This window comes from Colletotrichum higginsianum (genome assembly GCF_001672515.1).
Source record: "Colletotrichum higginsianum IMI 349063 chromosome 7 map unlocalized unitig_7, whole genome shotgun sequence".
NCBI classification, from domain to species: domain Eukaryota; kingdom Fungi; phylum Ascomycota; class Sordariomycetes; order Glomerellales; family Glomerellaceae; genus Colletotrichum; species Colletotrichum higginsianum.
The window spans coordinates 3,997,699-4,016,741 of NW_017263917.1; the positions used below are offsets into that span (position 1 = coordinate 3,997,699).

Here is a 19,043-nt window from a genome sequence, read left to right on the forward strand (position 1 = left end):
GGCCACTTCTACCATTGACCGAAGGTCATCATCCCAACAACAACTCGTCAGGCGTTCAACTCCCTTTGGACTAACGAAATGATCTGATATGTCACAGATCGTTAACCATTGCTTGCGTTTTGTTTTTCTTCCCCGAGACGCCAATTGCAGGCAGACAGTCACTCGTCGGGCGTCGGCAGGAAGGTGAGGGCGACTTACACGAATGGCGGGCGCGTTGACAAATTCCTTGTGCAACGACCCCTCACCATCTCGACAGTTGGCTTCCACCCTGGCTGACCTCCATCTGTTCTGGGAGCCCCCCCCCCCCCAAAAGAATGCAAAATCGGTCGACAAGCCTGCGGGGTTTCATCCTGTTGAGGTTTCCAGAAGAGGCCCTTCGTGTTGTTGTCTTCAGTGCAGTATACGTCCTCATGCATGCATCAGCCAAACCACGGGCATAGCAATCCCTCTGCTTCCTCCCGCTGCGCCATTACTCATCTCCGGGTCAATCCTGGCGGCGTGTCATTCTGTTCCCGAGTAGAGGTCTACGGGCGTGGTGGCAGACATGTTGGGACTCGTACGGCTCGAGACAGCGGGTGCAGAGACGTCGAGCAAGGGACGCGATGACGCCGGAGAGGTGGGGCGAGGTGCTGTTCATGCTAGGACGTATTCGGTCGTTTTCAGTCGCATGTATGGGATTGCTTCGGCGAAGCCTTCACGTTGGTCGGACTTGTGGCAGGATTCGCTCTCCTTTATGCTCTCTCCCAACCTGGGTATTGCACAAAAACACACACACATGTACCTCTGTCCAAGCCGCCGTAGCCGCTACCAAGACTTGTATTCGACGCTGATATCAGCAATGCAAAGACCTCAACGAGGCTGGGTGGCTGTTAGACATACCGACTTTCTTACCGGTCCTGCATGGGGGTCGGGTAGAGAGAGAAAGAGGCAGCACTCGTACTCGGCTGACTACGCCCGCTCTTGGCGGGTTGCTTACGGACGACCAGAGCTGTATGATGCAGCCGGATTGGCTGGGGAGCCCTATGCATCTCACATCTGACAGAAACAACCGGGAAACATGCATAATCATGGGAGGGGAGGGCAATCGGCCTCAACGACCGGCATGGATTCCAGATCTTGCTCCAGCTGCCGATCGCGGTGAGCTGACGATTTGTTCAAAGGGGTGGCCGATGGTTCGAGACGAAAACTCTACTCCTGGGATGGATGACATGTGTGAGTTCAAGACCGGGTCACACACATTCACAAGCGTGTCGGACCCGAACACCATACCATCTCTTAGCCTCAGTGTCAGCTCACAGCCCGGTTAAGAATGTCACATCAAACACCGTTGCAAATCCAGCCAAGACAAATATCTGAAACCAGGGAAAGTGGACACCGTGCCCAATATCTGTATTAAGAGTTGTATTTATCCGAAAGCCTCGTCGCTAAATGCCACCAACGTCAAATCACGCCCGGCACATCCTGCCGTCGGCGGCGACATTCCACGCATCGCTACCGACCGTCTTGAGAGCGTAAAAGACGCCCTGGGGGTCCCACTCCTTCTTGATGGTCAATAGCCTGTCGTAGTTGCCGCCAAAGAACTTCTCCTTCCAGTCGGGGATGTTGAAGTCGGCCTCGTTGATGTAGTTGCCGGAGCCCGGTGTGGCGGCCTCGATGGGAGGGATGATGTCCTCGGTCATGGTCTTCTGGTCGGCGACCATCTGGGCCCAGTCCTCGGGGGCGTTGCTCCAGGCCGTCGAGTACTGCACGTGGATGGCGGCGTTGCGCCAGTGCGGGTTCACGGCGTTGTCAACGCCGGCGGGGGCCGTGGCGTTGAGGGCGACGCCGGCAGAGAGGACGCCGTGCTTGTCGGCGCCGTAGCGAATGGCCGAGACGTAGGCGGCGCGGGCGGCGTCGTCGGTCAGCACGTCGCGCGGGACGAGGCGGGAGCCAAAGTTGTAGGACTCGACCTCGACGTGGCCGTAGGGCAGGGGGCCCATCCACTTGTCGTAGTGGTCGCGGTAGCTGGCGTAGCTGGTGGCACCCGATGAGTAGGGGATGGCGAGGTCGGCGAGGACGTCGAGGAAGGGCTGTAGGATGGCCTTTGCTTCGTCGGCCGTCTTGTTGTAGGCCGTCAGCGGGTTGATGGCGAAGATGTTGCTGCTGTAGAGGAAGACGACCATGGCGCCCTGGTCTGTCATGCTGGGAAGGAGGGAGTGGAAGGCGTCGAGCATCTGCCACCACTTCTCCTGCGTGGTGTAGGACGCCGCCGTCTGCAGGCCGACGCCGCCAACGCTGGCGTCGGGGTGGGCGCGGACGGTGACGGAGGTGACGACGCCAAAGGTTCCAGGGCCGCCGCCGCTGAGGGCCCAGAAGAGGTCCGGGTTCTCGGCACGGGAGGCGGTGACGATCTTTCCGTCTGCGGTGACGACCTCGAACTCGAGGGCCTGGTCGGCGGCCATGCCGAAGTTGGTGGTGAGAGCCGAGTGGCCGCCGCCCTGTATGTAACCGCCGGCGGGGCCGACAGTGGGGCACTCGCCGCCGACAACGACGAGGCCGGACGACTTGCCGGCCTCGGTAATCTCGTAGCCGAGGACGCCGGCGCCCATTTTCAGGGCGGGGCCGTTCCAGAGGTCGTCGGACCAGTCTGTCACGGTGATGTCCTTGAGCTTGTGGGTCCAGGCGGCGAGGGCTCCCGCGCCGGTCGATCGGCCGAGATGACTGGGACGGAGTGGGTTAGCGGGCGTGTTTTGTGGAGGAACATGCGGAGTGGCGATGGCAAGAGAGATGAGGAAATGACAGGCTTACTCGTGACCCGTGTTCCGGACGAGGAACCGGATGTTGTTGTCCCTAGCAAAGTTGATGGTCTCGACGACATCCTGGGCAGACGCCACCTCGACGGCGTAGTTGACGTAGTTGCCAAGCAGGCACGGCGTCGTGCGGTCCGTGAAGGGGTCGCAGGACTGGTTGGCGAAGTAGCTCTGCATCACGGAGGACGAGGAGGGGAAGCTAGCGTTGGGGTTAGCAAAACGAAGAAGAGGAAGAAGAAGTCGCCCGCGTCGGCCACTAAATCGCCGGCTCCAACGTACTGTGTCTCCGGGAGAGTCCACGACTCCCGCAGCGCCGTGCATGCGGCCTCGTCGTAGTTGGGGTCGTGGCACACGGAACCGATGGGCACCGTGGCAATGAGCTTGCCTCCGACTGTGCTGTTGAGGGCATCCCAGGATGCCGTTGAGGGCCAGCAGTCGTCGCCAGGAAGGCAACGGCACGAGGCATCCTCGGCGCGCTTGGGGAGGAGTCCCGCGGCGACGAACGGTGCGGCGGCCAAGGTCGCCGTCGCAATGACGGCCGAGGTCTTCATCTTGACAGGGCAAAAGAAGGAGCGGGGTTAGGATATTAAAGAATGACTAGGCTGCAGGGAAGACTCCTGACAGGCTTGATGGAGCGGGAGCGCCATTGAGCAGTCTTTATATCGAGGGGCAGAACTGGCAGGATGCAAAGCTGGGATCGGTTCACCCGCGGCCGGGCTGTGTGCGTTGCGTTGCGTTGGGGGGGCGAGAACTGATGTCGAAGGCGATGTCGAGGGTTCCCTACGGGAGTCTACCACGGACCAGTAGGCGTAGAGGCAGGCGTCTTGTCTTCCAGGATTAACCCCTTTTGAGCAGCATACTCCGGGATAGCTAGGTGACCACGGGGTAGAAGGTGCGGAGCTCTGCTCCCCCTTGAAGCGTGCCATGGACCGGGGTTTGTCTGAATTGTGGACTCTTTTTGCCATCCACAGTCTGTGTCTATGGGCCTTTTGCTTACTGCGATATCCATAAAACTGTGAAGCTATAGCAGTAACTTTGGCGCTTAAGGATCGACATGAGGTTACGCTGGTTCGAGGAACAGAGAGGACCAGCTGAGCCTCGTCAAGTATCCGAGGAGACTTTGAGGCTTGGATGTTCAGGACTGTGAGCGGAGATGAGATGAAGCATGAGGAATGGTGTCAAGCGCCGTCCGATCTAACAGGCTTCTGGAAGGGGTTTGACAGTCAGTTGCGGCCTTGCACTGCTTTTGCATGAAATTGAATCTCGCCAACTGCCGGGGGGTGGTCTGCATCGGACGAACAGCAGCTGAATTGGATGCTTCGCCGCCATTGCCGTGCCATGCCATTTTTAACGGATAGGTCGCATAACGCAAGCGTGTGTTTGTCTGATCCTGAATTGTCGCAAAGCGAGATGCACCCTGGACTCGCCTGCTGGGTCCGTTGCAAGCCCCCAGGAATCCCTGTAATTCCCCTTCCCGCCCTTGGTCCGGGGCCTACAGTTCATCTCTTGTTGTGTCGTCCCAGCTCCTGTCCCCGCAGCACAGGCCCGATGGTGGTGGTGGTGATGGTGATGGTGGTGGTACATGGCCCTTGGCAATGGAGACGACGGGTGGCGGAACGTTACGCTACCCAGAGGGGAAAGGCAGAGTCTTCACAACGTATTGACACGAGCGGCCGACTTGTCGGGATCTCTGCCCTACGCTGATTAACGCCACGGGGACCAAGCTCTTTGCACGTTGCACGTTGCCCGAAGTCGCCCGCCGAGCCGCCAACAATGGGATTGCTGTCGTTGTTTGTTTGTTGTCAAGTTGTTCGGTTGTCCGCTTGGGTTAGTCGGCGCAAAAACAACACGATGATCAATGAGTCGCTGCTCAGGCCGACTGAGACGTGCATGTGCCAGTGTTGGCGGAGGTATTTCGGTTGCCGTCGATGGAAACATCTTTCTTCCTTTCGTTCTCGTGATAGACGATGGCCCGGTGGGATGCCTCGTTCCCACTTGAGACCCAGGTGGAGACGAGGCACCCATTAGGAAAACCCAGCGACTTGAAGAAGGTGAATCAGAGAGTCTCCAACACACACACACACACACATACACACAAACATACACACACACACATGCAGGAGTGCGTGGGGCAAACATCGCAATCTGCCGCTTCTATCGATTTTCAACGCCACCATCGCTTCTGCGCCGAGACTGTCCTCATCCTCCGTAGTGTCCGTTCAATAGTCATGTCCACTAGCGTCAGCCGTTGCGTTTCTTGGTGGTCCCCCTTTTCCCCGTCCAACATCTCATGTGGCGACATCGAGCCATCTACCCTTTGAACCTCGGCGATAGAAGCATCCTCTTTCGGCCTGAACGCCTCCACAGCGTTCCAACAGTTACCTGCAGAATATGCGGGGCTCTATTCTACTCTGGGATCTCTCGGAGTGCGAGAAAAAGAGGCGGCCAACTACAACGCCGAACCCGCATCCCGCGTTCTGTGCGGCAAGGTTACCAAGTGGGATAGATGATGGATCGATCTCCTCTAGCCCCGGAAGACTACCGAACCTGGCATCTCGCCGCTGCATCTGAGCGCTGCAGAATGCTTCTGGCCCCCATTCTGACCCGGTCTTTTTGCGGTTGCGCACCCGACGTGCCTCTTTTCTCTTTTGAACCAACAAACACACGTGCTAGCGCCGACGGATGGAGGGGCCGAGAGGCCAAGGCGCGCATCGGAAGAGGATGTTGCGCCGTCTATCATCTCGGAGAGGCCCTCCCCTTTCGACTAACACGCTTCGTACACCATGCAGGAACCGGAGACTGCACCCTAGTGCAGCCCCCCTCTCGAGGCTGACGCAACATCTGATTTCTTTCCGATGGTGGGGGCCCATCGCTATCTATCGTCGTCTCTCAGTCTCTTTCGGGAAGGAAGCAGCAATTTAGGCTCCGTTCTTGTCTTTGTCTCCCTCTTCTGCGTATCCGTATCTCCCCCCTTGCGGCTCCTCGTCTCGTCCACATCGTCCGGGTCTATCGGTAATGCCAAGCCGTCCTAGGCCCTGTTGCACTGCACGAAGCCAACCTCTCCCGGAGGATCGAGGGCAATGGTCGTCGCGCGGGCAATTACCCAGGCCCCGAGACCCTGTCTGCTGGGTTCGGGCTCTAGGAATGCGCAGCGGGCGGGCTGGCCTGGCGGTGGGTAGATGAAGACGTTGGTCACGATGCCGTTGCTGGCTGTTTGGAGAGGATCAGACCATGTCGGCAGGGCGGCATCCCTCGGTGGTGAGGCCTGTTTGAGGTGAACTTACCGAGGGGGTACCCTGAGAGCGTCTCAGGTACGTCGAAAACATCGGTGAAGGTGCCGTTTTCGAAGGTGAATGAGATGCCGAATACTGCGGCAGGCTCATCACCCTGTGGCGTCGGGGCTGCCGCAACGAAGACGGCAGAGAAAATCGTGAACGGGCCAGCAAGCTTCATCATGGATGTCGTTCAAGATGCGTAGCGATCTGTTTCCGGATCATTCGGGCGCATCGACGGTTGCTTTATAGCGTGTAAGCTTCAAGGTGGCAATTTGACCAGCCTACTAACCTGCAGCTACGCTGACAGAGCGCCATGTCAACACGAGATATCGTCCTTGCCGACGTTGATGTCATTGTCCAAAGCAGCATCGCCATCAATGAGCTAGTGGTGGAAGTCCGCCGCCAGCCCTGGCATCGTCCTCTTGGCTCCCGTACAGTCGGGCTTATGTTGGTGACACAACTGCCGAAACGCGGATTCTATTTTTGACGTCTCGGGTCTGCCCGCTGAGAAGCCGTGGCCTTCACTTGGCAATGCTGCTCTGGGTCAAGCCAGTGTAACCTGGTGGTAGTGATGCTCTTGGGGGCGGAATTCCATTCGATGCTGGCGGGGTATTGTGGCAGTTTGCGGGTGCAACGTTGTAGATGTCAATACTCTCACGAAGACCTAAGTCGTACGCCAGACCTTTATGGACATAAGCTTTCTTGCTACTCAGCCTGAAGTCGACGGTCTAGGTGTGGGAGTTGGCCCCTGTAGGAATTCGTGTTTTCTAAGAAGCAGCGGTATTGCTTACACCAGCGCTCGGAGTTCATTGATGCCGAAGCTTCCCACACAATGGAGGTGTAAATCTAGGCGAAGGCAGGATGGAAGGAGTAACACTCTACCTAGGGTTACAGTAACAATGCTTCTAATAGGGTTAATTTTAGAAGTATTCAACCAGTTTTCAAACACTCTTTGCTTATCTTTCAATAATTCGGAAAAACCCAGAGGCTATCTCACGTACCCCCCCTGAAGCGTAGAGGAAAGCAACATTCCTCTAACTCGGTACCTACTCAACCAGGTTGGTGCCCAACTACCTCTGCTCCCAGCGTTTTGCTCAAGGGCTTCTATCCTCCTTTTATTTGGCGTCCACAATCTGAAACAACGATGATTGTCAGCCTCTCTCTTTTCTTCTGGCGACATCAGCAGCAGCACCAGTCGGGGGGGGCCATGCGTATATCTTTCACGGTCTGAGCAGACCCTGACGCTTCCATAGTCTTGTAATCACGAACTTCTATCACTGCCTTCAATTGGGCTCCGCCACGGAAGAAAGTCAAGCTTTCCCACTCCGGATTAGAAGAATTGCAGGTGACGACCGCCTTAATAGCTTCAGCCCTGGGCATTCACCTTCCATTCCTTTCTTCTAGGAAATGGTTACTCTCATTTCCCGCCGGCTTGATTTTCGCCGGCTTGTCTTTGGCTTGTACTGTTTGATCTTTAGATGGGGGGTTTTTTTTTTGGGAGGGGGTTGTTGTTTTTGCCCTTTGGCCTTTGTGTATATTGCTTTAGGTATGTGTTCGGCACTGTGCCTACTTTTTTACTACTTTCTGCCCCAAAATGTCGCTTGTATATCAACACTTCAGCACTGGTCATGTTGTGTAAGCAAACTATGTCATGAAGGCCAATGCTCAAGAAAAAAAGCCGTGTAGATATTTTCCTCAGAATCCTGTCTCAACGAAAATCATAGTACCGTGAATGGATTCGGCCCCCAAGATGTAGAACGAAAGCTTGTCGGGCCCTCAGACCCGCGCTTGTCGCGCGCCGTGCCGTGCCGTATTGCCAAGGACCCTCCCTCCCTTGTTGCGATCAGACGTTCACATCAGAACATTAAAGTACTTCTAACTTAAGAAGCAGAGCCAGGCACATGACTCGACCCCCGGTGAACCCCAATTTCCTTAAGTACGGACTGGGGCCACGAAGAGCTGGGTGCCAATGTCTCATTAGTGTATCGAATCTCATCAGATAAATGCCAAAAACGGCGAGCCCAAGACTCTCCCGCTTGAATCAATCTTGACGCCTTCCTTCCTCAGGAGCATCCTCTTCTCATCAAGAGTGATACCCTCTCCGTCCTTGGGCCACTTGCCCTTGAAGCCTCCCAGAGCCCCGCCGGTGGCGACGACTCTATGACACGGGACCTGTGGCGCGAATGGGTTGCGGCGCAAAGCGTTGCCGACGGCACGGGGCGAAGACTTGAGGTGGGCTGCCAATATGCCGTATGTTGTGACCTGGCCTTTGGGTACTTGACACAGGGCGGACCAGACTCGCTTCTCGTACTGGGTGCGATTTGAGCGGGCGATGCGATCGAGCTGTGTCTTCATATCATCGCCTTCGGGGATGGAAATGGACATGATGTCTCGTGTCGCAGTCACAGGTGACGCACTCGCAAGGTTTGCCATAGACATGGCGATGTTATAACCGTGAATGTTGGAGGTGTCCCCAGATGAGAGGTCGAGTTCAAGATTAGGTCGGGTGTGAGAGAGGTTTGAAAGAGAAGATAGGCAGCAAAAGGGTTTCATCAAGTGCAGTTGTCGTACTTTTGAAGTCAAGAACGAAGGATGCTAGTCTGCCTAATGTCAAGTTAAGGGCGCGTCTCATGCCGCGACGGCCCAAGCGGGGTCTTCGCGCGGAAGCTCACGGGTTCACGTGATAATTCACGTGACAGCAAGAACTCGAGATAGCTCTGTTCTCCCGCTGCAGACTGAACCTCCAGACCGAATGAGCTTTGATGGAATTCCTGGTAAAAGTACAGCCGCATATCTTCTGCATTGTCTTTGAAAAGGGTATCCTTGACCTCCAGACTCAACCCCATGATTTGTGACCTCCCGATAACGCCAAAGTGATCAAGCCGTAAATATGTTGCGATTTCCTGACGATTCCAAAAATAGGGCCGAATGCATGCCTCAACAGCGCAAACGGCGGCACGGCCTCATCCTGACAGCATGGGCCCCGCACATGTTCCCAATCCTCTTAATCACCAGTATCGACCTCAAGATCCAGCTGTACACCGTTGCTGACACCATAGTCCTCCAGCGTGAGGTTGTCCTTGAACGGTCTTTCGCCCTGTCGCTTCAGCAGAATCTCGTGGGGCTCTCTGCCGACTCTCGCAGCCACCAGAATCTTGAACATCTTGACAGGGTCCGAAGCCAAGCAGGGAATCGCGGCCTTGGTTCCCAGGCGATCGTTGACGTGTACGATGATCATCTCCTCGCCGCCGGCAGCAGGCGCAGGCACGGGCTTGGGCTTCTCCTTCTTGGCGGCTTTCGGCGCATCCTTGGAGCTCGAGGCGCTGGGCCTGCTGTCCCTGGCGCCGGAATCACGCGGGCGGTAGCTGTCGTTGTTACGATTGCGATCGCGATCGCGATCACGGTCACCGTCGCGGGGGCGACGGTCTCTGTCTGCGTCGCGGCGAGGGGATCGGGAGCGGTTGCGGTAGCCTCGCTCAAGGCCTCGTCGGTCTTCGCGGTCGTCACGGCGGCTGTTGTCCTTCCATTTGAAGCCTCCCTGTTTTCTCGGTCTCTCGCGGTCTTTTTCACGATCGCGCCGAGGCGAGCGCGACCTAGATCGCTCTCGATCAGCCATCGTGAAGTAAATGGTTCGGTGTGAGATGGTTGTCGTGAAGAGGCGTAAATGTTCACGAAAGCTTGAGACAAGGTGGATAGGTCGGAGGGTAACAATTGGGTACTACGGGTGACCTCACACGTTGCCCCACCTTCAAGCAAGTTGATTGCATAATAACTCGAGGTGGCCGGTACGTACCACTGCCTACCTCACTCACCGTCTCCTTGGATTTGGTTACTTGTACTACTGCATCTCCCACATCGTCAAATGGCCCCCTTTGCGTTTGTTGTCAAAGGTACCGACCACAAAATACTCATCATCCAGCTCAATAGCTACCATGAATCATCCTGAGAGCACATTATAGGCCTTCGCAGGGCTCCCCCCCCGTCTCCTGTCATGAACACCATGCACCGCGTCCACTATCACCTTTGCCAACGTCGTACCGTCTCGGTCCCGTACTTCGCGCAGAGGGAACGCAGTGCTGGTGTCTTGCATCATGTCTATTTGGAGACCGATGACCGTCCACAGCCTAATTTCTGTAGCTGGCTGCAACCACAGAATACGCTCGTCTCGGGACAGGCCATCGAAAGGAGTCAATATGTTTTGCAGGGAGCGACGTGCTGTTGTTGGTAAGCTGATGAAAAGAAGCATTTCACATCAGTAACTTTGGACGTGCTCCCACTTACTCTTACGGTTGCGCTGTCTACAACGCCAGCATCTCAGAATAAGAAGGAGAGTGGAGGGTAGACTGACGGCAAGGGTTACAATTACAATGATTGCCTCAAGTGCAATGTCCATGCCGAAGACTGTTTGAAAGGGAAGTCACATATTGGGAATATATATTTTTGTTCAAGTAGTCGTTGAGAAGAGCTTCTCGAGATCAGCTGAGAAACGATGCTATTAGCATACTCGCACAAGGTTGCCTCGCACTCCATCCCACTCATTGTATTTCAGGTTTCGGTGTTATCCAATCATGAAGCTCGCTGATGAGGCTTGGAAGTCCCCGGGCTATCCATAAGGACGGAGGACTCATTATTCCTTGGCTTGGTTGTTCAGACTGTGGTCATATTCAATGGTGGCCGCGAGGGTCTCAGGATGTAGGCCCAGTTGCGTCTTCCGGCAAATCAAGTACGCGTTTCCGACCTGGGTTGAAGCCAATCGCATTTACTCTTGGATGACATCGGCTGTTCACGACTGCGCATGGCACAGCACACCCGGACGAATGGGAGATAAAGTGGCTTAGGAGACTTCCAATTAAAACTCTTGTTGTTCAGCTAACGGTCAAACCCAGAGCCTGATGAACTACGGTGAAGTCGGAACCAAGCCTGTTATATACTTCTGGCACTCCCCACAGGGCCATGTTCTCTAGACATTGCTCGTTTTCAATGTTTGTGTGAAATACACTCTCCATGAAGTCCCTTGGTTCATCGGTCACTGACAGCTCTCCTGCTTTCACCCCTGCCATGGCTGCACCCAGAGGTCGAATCCCAAATGCCGACTGGCTGCAATACAAGTCTGCTATTCGGCAGATGATCCTTACGGAAAAAGTCTCTCTTGTCGATGCGAGGCATAGGCTCGAAGAGAACGGCTTCGCTGTAACGTCCGTAAATTTTTTGTCTTCGTTACCTGTCCATCACTGACAGACCATAGGAAAGCTCAGCTTGAGTACAGACTCAAGAAGTGGGGATTCCGTAAGAGAGTTCCCAAGAACAGAAGTGCCGATATTTGGAGATATGTTGGCTCTCAAATAGCCAGCAGAAAACGCCAAGGAAATATCAAAGGGGCCATGCTCAACGGGCAAAGGCAGAAAGTCGACAAGGTCACTAAAGATATACGGCGACATGAGCTAGTTACGCTGCTGCAGTCCATAACAGGTTGGTTGAAGTCTTACCAAAAACAAACAACTGCGCCTCTTTGCTCATTAATGCACAAAAGAGCGTTGAATCCAGGAACCGCCGAAGAACCTTGACTCATCGCTTACACTCTTGCATCGATGAGCCCCACGAGCCCTAGCTACATTTTCAGCGCCTTTGATGGCCTCGATCCCATTGTACTGGACAGACGACCTCGTCGACAAGCAATACCGGGTCGTTTAGTGACAAGACAGATCTATGGATGAATCTCGAATATCCTCTCGGTAGAATAATGCAACTTACCAGACATATGGGAAGAAGTCACTGAAAGACTACAAAAGACCGCGGGTGATTTAGTTTGGCATAGAGGACGCCTGGTTTTGGGATCGCCTCTTCTGGGAGTGACGAGTGGCTCTTCAGGCTGCCCTTCCCTCCCCCATCCTCCCTCTACAACATGGTTACTGCTCTGACAGACTTGCCCTCAAGATGGAAGATAAGAGAGAGGATCTTGGACTGGTAAAGTTCATAAACTGATTTCTCCTCGATGTCATGAACGCATGTCACTTGCACATTTTACTGCTCAAGGCGGTGTACAGTTTGTGGGATCTTGGACGTCTTTGTTGAACGTCTACTCTATTGCTTGAAACCAAGAGCGCTCCGTCTTTTCTAACCATCCAACGCATTGGAGGAAATGGCCGTCACAATTCTGTTTGCAACGCTCTCCAGCATGTCGGTACCCTGCGAAGATGCCTCGACCTTGGACTCCTCGATGGATTCCAGGATCGTCTTAATGCCAAGACCGATCTTTTCGGATCGGGTGTCGTTCTGAATGGATCCGATGACGGCCTGGACATCGTTTGCACCAAACATACCCGTTTGATCCAAAACCGAGGCGAGTTCGCGAACGTCTGAGACAGCGGGTACGGGGATCTGTCTACGGAAGTGCTTGAGAACTCCTAAGTTGCTGAGGATGAAGCGTTCTGATGTTGTGACCATGATGAGGATACGACGGCCCTACGCGAGGTTAGTTAATGGCTTTTGTGGGTGGATAGGATGAGTAGACTTGCCTTGGGAGGTTGTGTTTGGATGAGAGAAATAAGTCTGTCGAGCACGGTATTGGAGAAGCGAGGTCCGATGGGGTTCCATTCAATCAGCTGCTCAAAGTTGTCCAAGATAACGATGCTTCGCTCCGACTTGTAGGCGTCGGTAAAAACCTTGGTGAGATAGTCCTTCTTTCCAAACTCATCCCGGAAAGCAGTCAGGTGCTGAGGCGAGACAAGCTTGACAAATGGGAAGTCGGACAGCGAGGCAGTGTGCGCGGCCAGAGCAGTCTTTCCAGACTCGGGCGGCCCATGAAGGAGGACCGGGATTCTGGTGAGCACATCTGATTCCTTGACGGTGTCGATGTAGCCCATCATTGTACGGATAATGGCTGGGATGTTGTCGTTGAACTGCAAAATTCCCATGCCAAGGGCGTTGGAGATTTCGTCCTCGGAAACACCGTAGGCAGGCTTGACCTCAATCAGCGCGTTCTCGAAGTCGTCCATTGTAATCTTCATCGCAGAGACGTCCGACTTCATCTTGGCGCTGTTTCCCACTTCAGTGTGGCGGTTGAAAGCGAACGAAGTCGCCGCTTTGACGACACCGGAGATCTCGGCACCGGAGTAGTTCTTGGTGCGGGCTGCCAGCGATGCTACGTCGACCTTGGGATCCATGATGTTGTTGTCTCGCATCTTGGCCGTGTGAATCATGAAAATCTCCTTGCGCCCTTCTTCATTAGGCAGACTGATCTCCAGCTGGACTTCCAAACGCCCGGGACGCAGCAGAGCCTCATCGATCATGTCCTTTCGGTTGGTCATACCGATGAGCAGGATGTTGTTGAGCTGGTCGACACCGTCGAGCTTTGTGAGAAGCTGGTTAACAACACTGTCGCCGACGCCAGTACCACCGCCAGCGCCAGATCCTCTCTGCTTGCAGACGGCGTCCAATTCATCAAAGATGATGATGTGAAGGCCACTCTGGTCGCCCTTCTCCTTGTACTCCTTCTCAGCGTCGGCAAACATTTTTCGGATGTTCTCTTCAGACTGTCCGACGAACTTATTGAGGACTTCGGGGCCGTTGATGATTTTGGGCTCACGGGCGTTGAGCATCTTGCCAATTTGTCTGGCAATGAGCGTCTTTCCGGTTCCTGGAGGACCAAAGAGCAGAATACCCTTGACGTGCTGGATGCCCAGCTTCGCTACCAGCTGCGGAGGGAAGACACGGGAAGCAAAGGCTCTGCGGAAGATGGTGGAGAACTCGTCGTGTAGACCACCAATACCCATGTCCTCAAACTTGAAGTCTGGCGAAATGATGGGGTTGGCGTTGCCCTGGTGCTCTCCAACTTGAAGCTTCAGTTCCGAGTCGGCGGCCTTGAAGAAGGACAGCAGGGTCGCGGTGCTGTAGAAGCCACGGGCAGAGGGATCGGAGGTTGTGACAACGGCTTCAGGCCCGCGACCACCCTGGAAGGTGATGGTCTTGACAGTAGCAAACACCTTGAGGCCTTCAATGTCGAGCAGGGTGCGCTGACCGGGGGCGAAGAAGTGCATCTGGAAGAAGCGCTCAAAGACCTTGGCCAAGTACTCGTGTGTGAACTCGTAGTTTGGATCTCTCTTCATCGAGGCCCAAGACAGCTCCAGGTCCATGGCTTCGAGGTGGGTAGCGCCTTGTCTGCTGGCATCGTAAACCTCGCCCTCGAAAGTGTCGGTCATTCCAATCTTGAGCCATTGCCGCTGGGGGTCGGAAAGACTGATGGTTCCCTCGGGGAGTTCGGGTGTGGGGCGAGCCCTGACGACATTCTCTCGTACTGTTCCACGGACAGGGTCTCTGGCCCTGATGAGGATGTTGATGTCGGTACCGTCGCGGCTCGGGGCAAAGTCTCGGTAGCTGACGCCTGCACTAGCCGAGGGTTAGTCGGGGGGGAGACGGTCAAGAGATTGTTGGATGCCTGCTTACACATTGGCGTAGATAAGCTGTGTCTGTAGGGCCTTGTCCCTGATCTTCTCGACTCTCAGACGCACGCCAGGCTGTCTGGGCGAATGCGGTTGCTGCCGAGGCAGAGGCTTCTCGGGGAAGCTCATATCGAAGCTCGCTCAGTCGGGGTGAGAAGGGGAAACGAGTTGATCGGGATGGCAGTGGCGTTGCGCAACGTATTTGGCGTGGTCGGGACGGTGCGCGGTTGAATCGAGTGGTCGGTGTGGTGGACAGCAAGGATGACGACGGGATAGAGGTTATGTAGGTGGATGTTGTAACTTGGCTTGGAGGGGCTGCACGACGTTCGGCGTCGTCTCTTCGCCTTAAGTCCCTGGAGCCCGGGGAGCGCTAAAGCTGGTTTAGGCAACGTTGACAGTAAGGCGAAGCAAGCAGGTACGTATACTGTGGACCCTTTCCTTGCTCACCTTACCCTTGCTGCAGCGAATGGCGTGGAAGACGGGAAGAGGTATCGGTGCTTATGTGGATTCGGAAGAGTGGTTTGTAACCGTGTTCAGTCTGTTTCAACTCTGGCTACATCGTTTGAGAATGCTCGACTCGACTGGGAGCATGATAACTGCCTACCTAGGCACGTCATCTTAATACTCCCCAACGTTGACCATAGAGGTCATCCCCATTATGGCTCACTCGAACGCTAGACTTCATGGTATTTACCAAAGTATCACAGCAGACAGTAACTGCTGCTTGAGTTTTGTTATAAAAAAAGCAGGATGACTTCCTCGCCGGTGGCTTAGTCCGTTAGTTGCGGCCCATAAGGTCAAGCGTACACGCTGTTTTGCAACGCTGGGGTTTGTAAGCATAACTAGGGAGAAGATGTATCAACAAAGAATAGAAACGAATGGCGAACGGGAACACCAATCAGGGTTGATATGATAACCTTGACTGGACACCTTGTCAGCAAGATGATTGAAACGCATGTAAGCACCCAGTGCGCAATCTTTAGCAATGATGAGCTGAGCGTGTCAGTTCAGTGTCGGCAACCTAGGACATGGGAAGGACAATGGAAAGTGGGACACGTGCAGCTCCCATTCATGCCCCGCTGTCACTATGACGTCCATTGGCGCCCAAATGGCACTAGCCGCCTGGAGCTGGATAAGCAACCAGCAACTTAAATGAGACTTGACCTTCTTTCATCAGGCTTCATCACCACCTTAATACATTATTGAGTCTCCCATTTGCGATCATGCCTCTGTGAGTACATCAATAACGAACAATCTGAACCGAATTGACAATCCTGTAGTCATTTACTGGGCAAAAAGTCCTGGAACGTTTACAATGCGGACAACATCGCCCGCGTCCGCCGAGATGAGGCCGCTGCAAAGGCCAAGGAAGAGGCTGAGGAGCAGCGTATGCAAGAAGTCGATGCCGAGCGCCGTCTAGCCATCCTTCGAGGCGAAGCGCCACCGCCTCTTGCCCCAGTTGAAGCCCCTGAAGATGAGCCACGGCCTCGGGACCGTGATGCTGGATCCGCCGGTAGAGAGAAGAAGAAGCGCAAGCGCGCTGGTGAGGACGATACTGAGTTTGAGTTACGTGTTGCAAAAGAGCGTGCGGACGTATTAGAAACGGCAAACGATACGCTGCGCAAGTCGACCAGCTCTGCACCTATCGTCGACAGCGCCGGCCATATCGACCTCTTTGGCGAAGAGCGCAAACAGGGTCGCCATCTGAAGAACGAAGAAGCCGAGAAAGAGGCCGCCAAAAAGAAGAAGGAACTCGAAGATCAATACACCATGCGATTCTCGAATGCTGCCGGTAGGGACGGCTTGGTCGGTCCCTGGTATGCCGCCTCCGGGGCCATCACAGAACTCGAACCCCCGAGTAAGGATGCATGGGGCAATGAAGACCCTGGGCGGAAGAAGAGAGATGCCGAGAGGATAGTTTCGAACGATCCTCTCGCCTTGATGAAAATGGGTGCCTCCAGGGTGCGCCAAGTCAAGAAGGAACGCCAAAACCTCGAAGCCGAGCGACAGGGAGAACTGGAACAACTACGCATGGAGGAGAAGCGCAAGCGCAAGGAGAGGCATGAGCGGTGGAGACGAGATCAAAAACGGTTTGAAGAACGACACCTCAGACCTCGATCCCAAGAAAGGGGTCGCGACGAAGAAAGACATGGATCCAGGAAGGATGATGACCGTCGCCGTGTATCGACCCGAGACGATGAGCGCTCCCGAAATGATGGCCGTCGCCACAGAGAAAGAAGCCAGCGTTCCGAAAGAGGGGTCGGAGATGAAAAGAGACGATCAACAGTCACACAAAATCAGGACGAAACAACAAGCCAGCCAGAAAGTGAAAGAGGCAAGCGGGACTCGGTTCCACAACGACGACAGGACAGTTGATGAGCAGGGCCCAGTGAGAGAAGCATATAACAAATACAGAGGCACGCAACATATCTATATTTAAAAACGCTATTGACAGCGACCCCATACGGCCGCACATGCAGCTCCAATGCAAGGTCGTATCGTATCGTCTGACCTTCCTCCGTGATTACGACGTTTTCATCCAGACGTTTTGCACAGCCTGCCGCTGTTCAGATCATACTCCCACGCATCGCTTCCGACGCCCGACAAGACGAACAGGCTCTCGGTAGGATCATACTTGCGCTTGATCGCAACCAAACGATCGTAGGGAGCCCCATAAAAGTCTTCTTTGAACATGGTGTTGAATGCGTTGCCCTCGTTCATGTAGGCACCAGATCCCGGCGCCCACTCGCGCCAGACGGGCTCCTTAGTCTCCTCCAACCACTTTGCGGCACTGTTGAGGGCCTCCTGGGGCGAGAGAGTAGGGTCGGCGGATGCCCCATAGCTCATCATGTGGATGTAAGCCGAGCGCCACGCGGGGTTGAGCGAGCCGCGCATTACCTCCGGGGCGTTGCGAGGCCCCTGTCCGCCCTGAAGGCCGATAACCATAAGAGCGGTGCCTGTTGGGTCCTGCGTCACCATGAGTTGCTGGAGGTGAGAGGCCAAAGTCGGGATGGGAATGTCCGAAAGTTCCTTGCGGCCGAGTAGGCGGCTCGTCATCAGACCAGCGGTGCCCGCAGCGCTGGGAGCTTCGTTGACGCTCTCAAAGAAGGTCATGAAGTCAGCCTGTACGCTCGGCTCGCTGAGGCTCACACTGACGGAACTGTTTCCAATCTCAGCCAGAATCCTGTCCCTCACGGGTTCAAGCAACGACGACATCCTTTCTTGTGTTGTGTTGTATGTGAAAAAGCTGATGGAACCCGTGGCCTTCCGCAACGCGTCGGAAGAGCTGTTCAGGGCAGCCGCGGCGGTGCCGATGCCAGTACCAGTCAGTCCGACGTCCATCAAGTCGGGGACGCTGGCGAGTAGGACCGCAAAGGCCCTCCAGGCCGCCTCCTTGGATGCCGTGTCGTTGCCCGTCGCGGACACTTCGATGGCGCTCGAGACAACGTTGTCGGGGTTTGGGTGTGCCTTGATGACGTACTCGGTGACGACGCCGTACTGGCCAGCTCCTCCGCCGCGGATAGCCCAAAGGAGGTCTTGGTGTTGCGCCTCGTTGGCCACCAGAATGCGACCGTCCACTGCGACTACACGCGCCTGCAGGATCTGGTCTGCCGCCAGGCTGAAGGTGCTCGAAAGAGGGCCGTGGCCACCGCCCTGCATATGCCCGCCAACTCCGACGGACTCATCAACGCCGCCGACGACGACCCTGCCGAACTGCGCAGCACCCCGGGAGGCGGAGCCCCAGCTGTGACCACTGCCCAGCGTGATAGCCGCCTCGGTCCTGTTGTCGCTGGGAGACCTCCACTCGGCGTTGTATTCGAACTGCTGGAAGTTGTGCGTCCAGATCGACAGCGAGTATGCACCGGAGGATCTGTTCAGTCAGGTCAGCGATTATCAGGTCTGTCTGTACCTCTTCGGGTGTCCTTCTTACCTGCCATTGAGATCATGGCCGGTTCCCTTGATCACAATGCGAATGTTCCGCTCGCTAGCCCAGCGCATCGCAGTTGCAATCTGATCCTCGTTCGTGGCATTGACGACGTACACTGGCGACCCACCAAGCTCGCAGCCCTTGTCCGGAGAGTATCCGGGAGCGCCCGGGGGCAAACACGAGTTGTTGGCGTACAAAGGGGAGTCGATGGATTCGGGGAGAGAGGCGTGGTAGTATGAGTACCCCCATCCCTTCTTTACTTCATCGCAAGCTTGGGACGAGTGAAAGGGGTTCCCAGGATAACAAGACGATGCAATGGGTCTGGTTTGGAGAAGGGAGCCGCCGAGGGTGGTGTTCAGCGTAGACCAGTCGGCCTCGGTCGGCCAGGCGGCATCAAGGGGGGTGAGTTTGCAAGTCTGCTGCGCGGAGACGCCCAGGGCGCTCACAAGGGCAAAGAACGAAGCGATTGATTTAACTGTCATCATGGTAAAGAAAGGATTCTCCTATGGTGGAGGGAAGGGCTTGATTTGCTGGACGCCATGGAACCAGGAGACCGTCTCGACGCTTTATATCAAGACGGTAGATTCGGCTGTGCCTTTTTCGTATTTCTAAC

The 19,043-nt window shown here is 55.2% G+C and overlaps 8 protein-coding genes across 8 annotated transcripts; 2 read left to right on the forward strand and 6 right to left on the reverse strand.

Moving 5' to 3' along the window:
- Positions 1-1,445: 1,445 nt before the first annotated feature.
- CH63R_10898 (FAD binding domain-containing protein) lies at positions 1,446-3,340 on the reverse strand (the record flags this gene model as incomplete). Its single annotated transcript, XM_018305872.1, has 3 exons — positions 1,446-2,700; positions 2,788-2,988; positions 3,069-3,340. The coding sequence occupies 3 exons, from the start codon at positions 3,338-3,340 to the stop codon at positions 1,446-1,448; spliced, it is 1,728 nt and encodes a 575-aa protein (XP_018155296.1).
- A 2,477-nt stretch (positions 3,341-5,817) lies between these two features.
- CH63R_10899 (uncharacterized protein) lies at positions 5,818-6,242 on the reverse strand (the record flags this gene model as incomplete). Its single annotated transcript, XM_018305873.1, has 2 exons — positions 5,818-5,999; positions 6,074-6,242. The coding sequence occupies 2 exons, from the start codon at positions 6,240-6,242 to the stop codon at positions 5,818-5,820; spliced, it is 351 nt and encodes a 116-aa protein (XP_018155297.1).
- A 1,817-nt stretch (positions 6,243-8,059) lies between these two features.
- On the reverse strand, positions 8,060-8,449 carry CH63R_10900 (Ubiquitin-like protein; the record flags this gene model as incomplete). Its single annotated transcript, XM_018305874.1, has 1 exon — positions 8,060-8,449. The coding sequence occupies one exon, from the start codon at positions 8,447-8,449 to the stop codon at positions 8,060-8,062; it is 390 nt and encodes a 129-aa protein (XP_018155298.1).
- A 619-nt stretch (positions 8,450-9,068) lies between these two features.
- CH63R_10901 (VHS domain-containing protein) lies at positions 9,069-9,680 on the reverse strand (the record flags this gene model as incomplete). Its single annotated transcript, XM_018305875.1, has 1 exon — positions 9,069-9,680. The coding sequence occupies one exon, from the start codon at positions 9,678-9,680 to the stop codon at positions 9,069-9,071; it is 612 nt and encodes a 203-aa protein (XP_018155299.1).
- A 1,388-nt stretch (positions 9,681-11,068) lies between these two features.
- On the forward strand, positions 11,069-11,755 carry CH63R_10902 (Ankyrin repeat containing protein; the record flags this gene model as incomplete). The annotated part of the gene is made up of 3 exons (XM_018305876.1): positions 11,069-11,259; positions 11,310-11,533; positions 11,685-11,755. 3 exons carry the CDS (start codon positions 11,069-11,071, stop codon positions 11,753-11,755), a joined length of 486 nt encoding a protein of 161 aa, XP_018155300.1.
- A 423-nt stretch (positions 11,756-12,178) lies between these two features.
- On the reverse strand, positions 12,179-14,631 carry CH63R_10903 (ATPase; the record flags this gene model as incomplete). Its single annotated transcript, XM_018305877.1, has 3 exons — positions 12,179-12,526; positions 12,625-14,449; positions 14,507-14,631. The coding sequence occupies 3 exons, from the start codon at positions 14,629-14,631 to the stop codon at positions 12,179-12,181; spliced, it is 2,298 nt and encodes a 765-aa protein (XP_018155301.1).
- Positions 14,632-15,725: 1,094 nt separating this feature from the next.
- Positions 15,726-16,878, forward strand: CH63R_10904 (Homocitrate synthase; the record flags this gene model as incomplete). The annotated part of the gene is made up of 2 exons (XM_018305878.1): positions 15,726-15,733; positions 15,783-16,878. 2 exons carry the CDS (start codon positions 15,726-15,728, stop codon positions 16,876-16,878), a joined length of 1,104 nt encoding a protein of 367 aa, XP_018155302.1.
- A 159-nt stretch (positions 16,879-17,037) lies between these two features.
- CH63R_10905 (FAD-dependent monooxygenase) lies at positions 17,038-18,915 on the reverse strand (the record flags this gene model as incomplete). The annotated part of the gene is made up of 2 exons (XM_018305879.1): positions 17,038-18,373; positions 18,434-18,915. 2 exons carry the CDS (start codon positions 18,913-18,915, stop codon positions 17,038-17,040), a joined length of 1,818 nt encoding a protein of 605 aa, XP_018155303.1.
- Between the last annotated feature and the right edge of the window lie 128 nt (positions 18,916-19,043).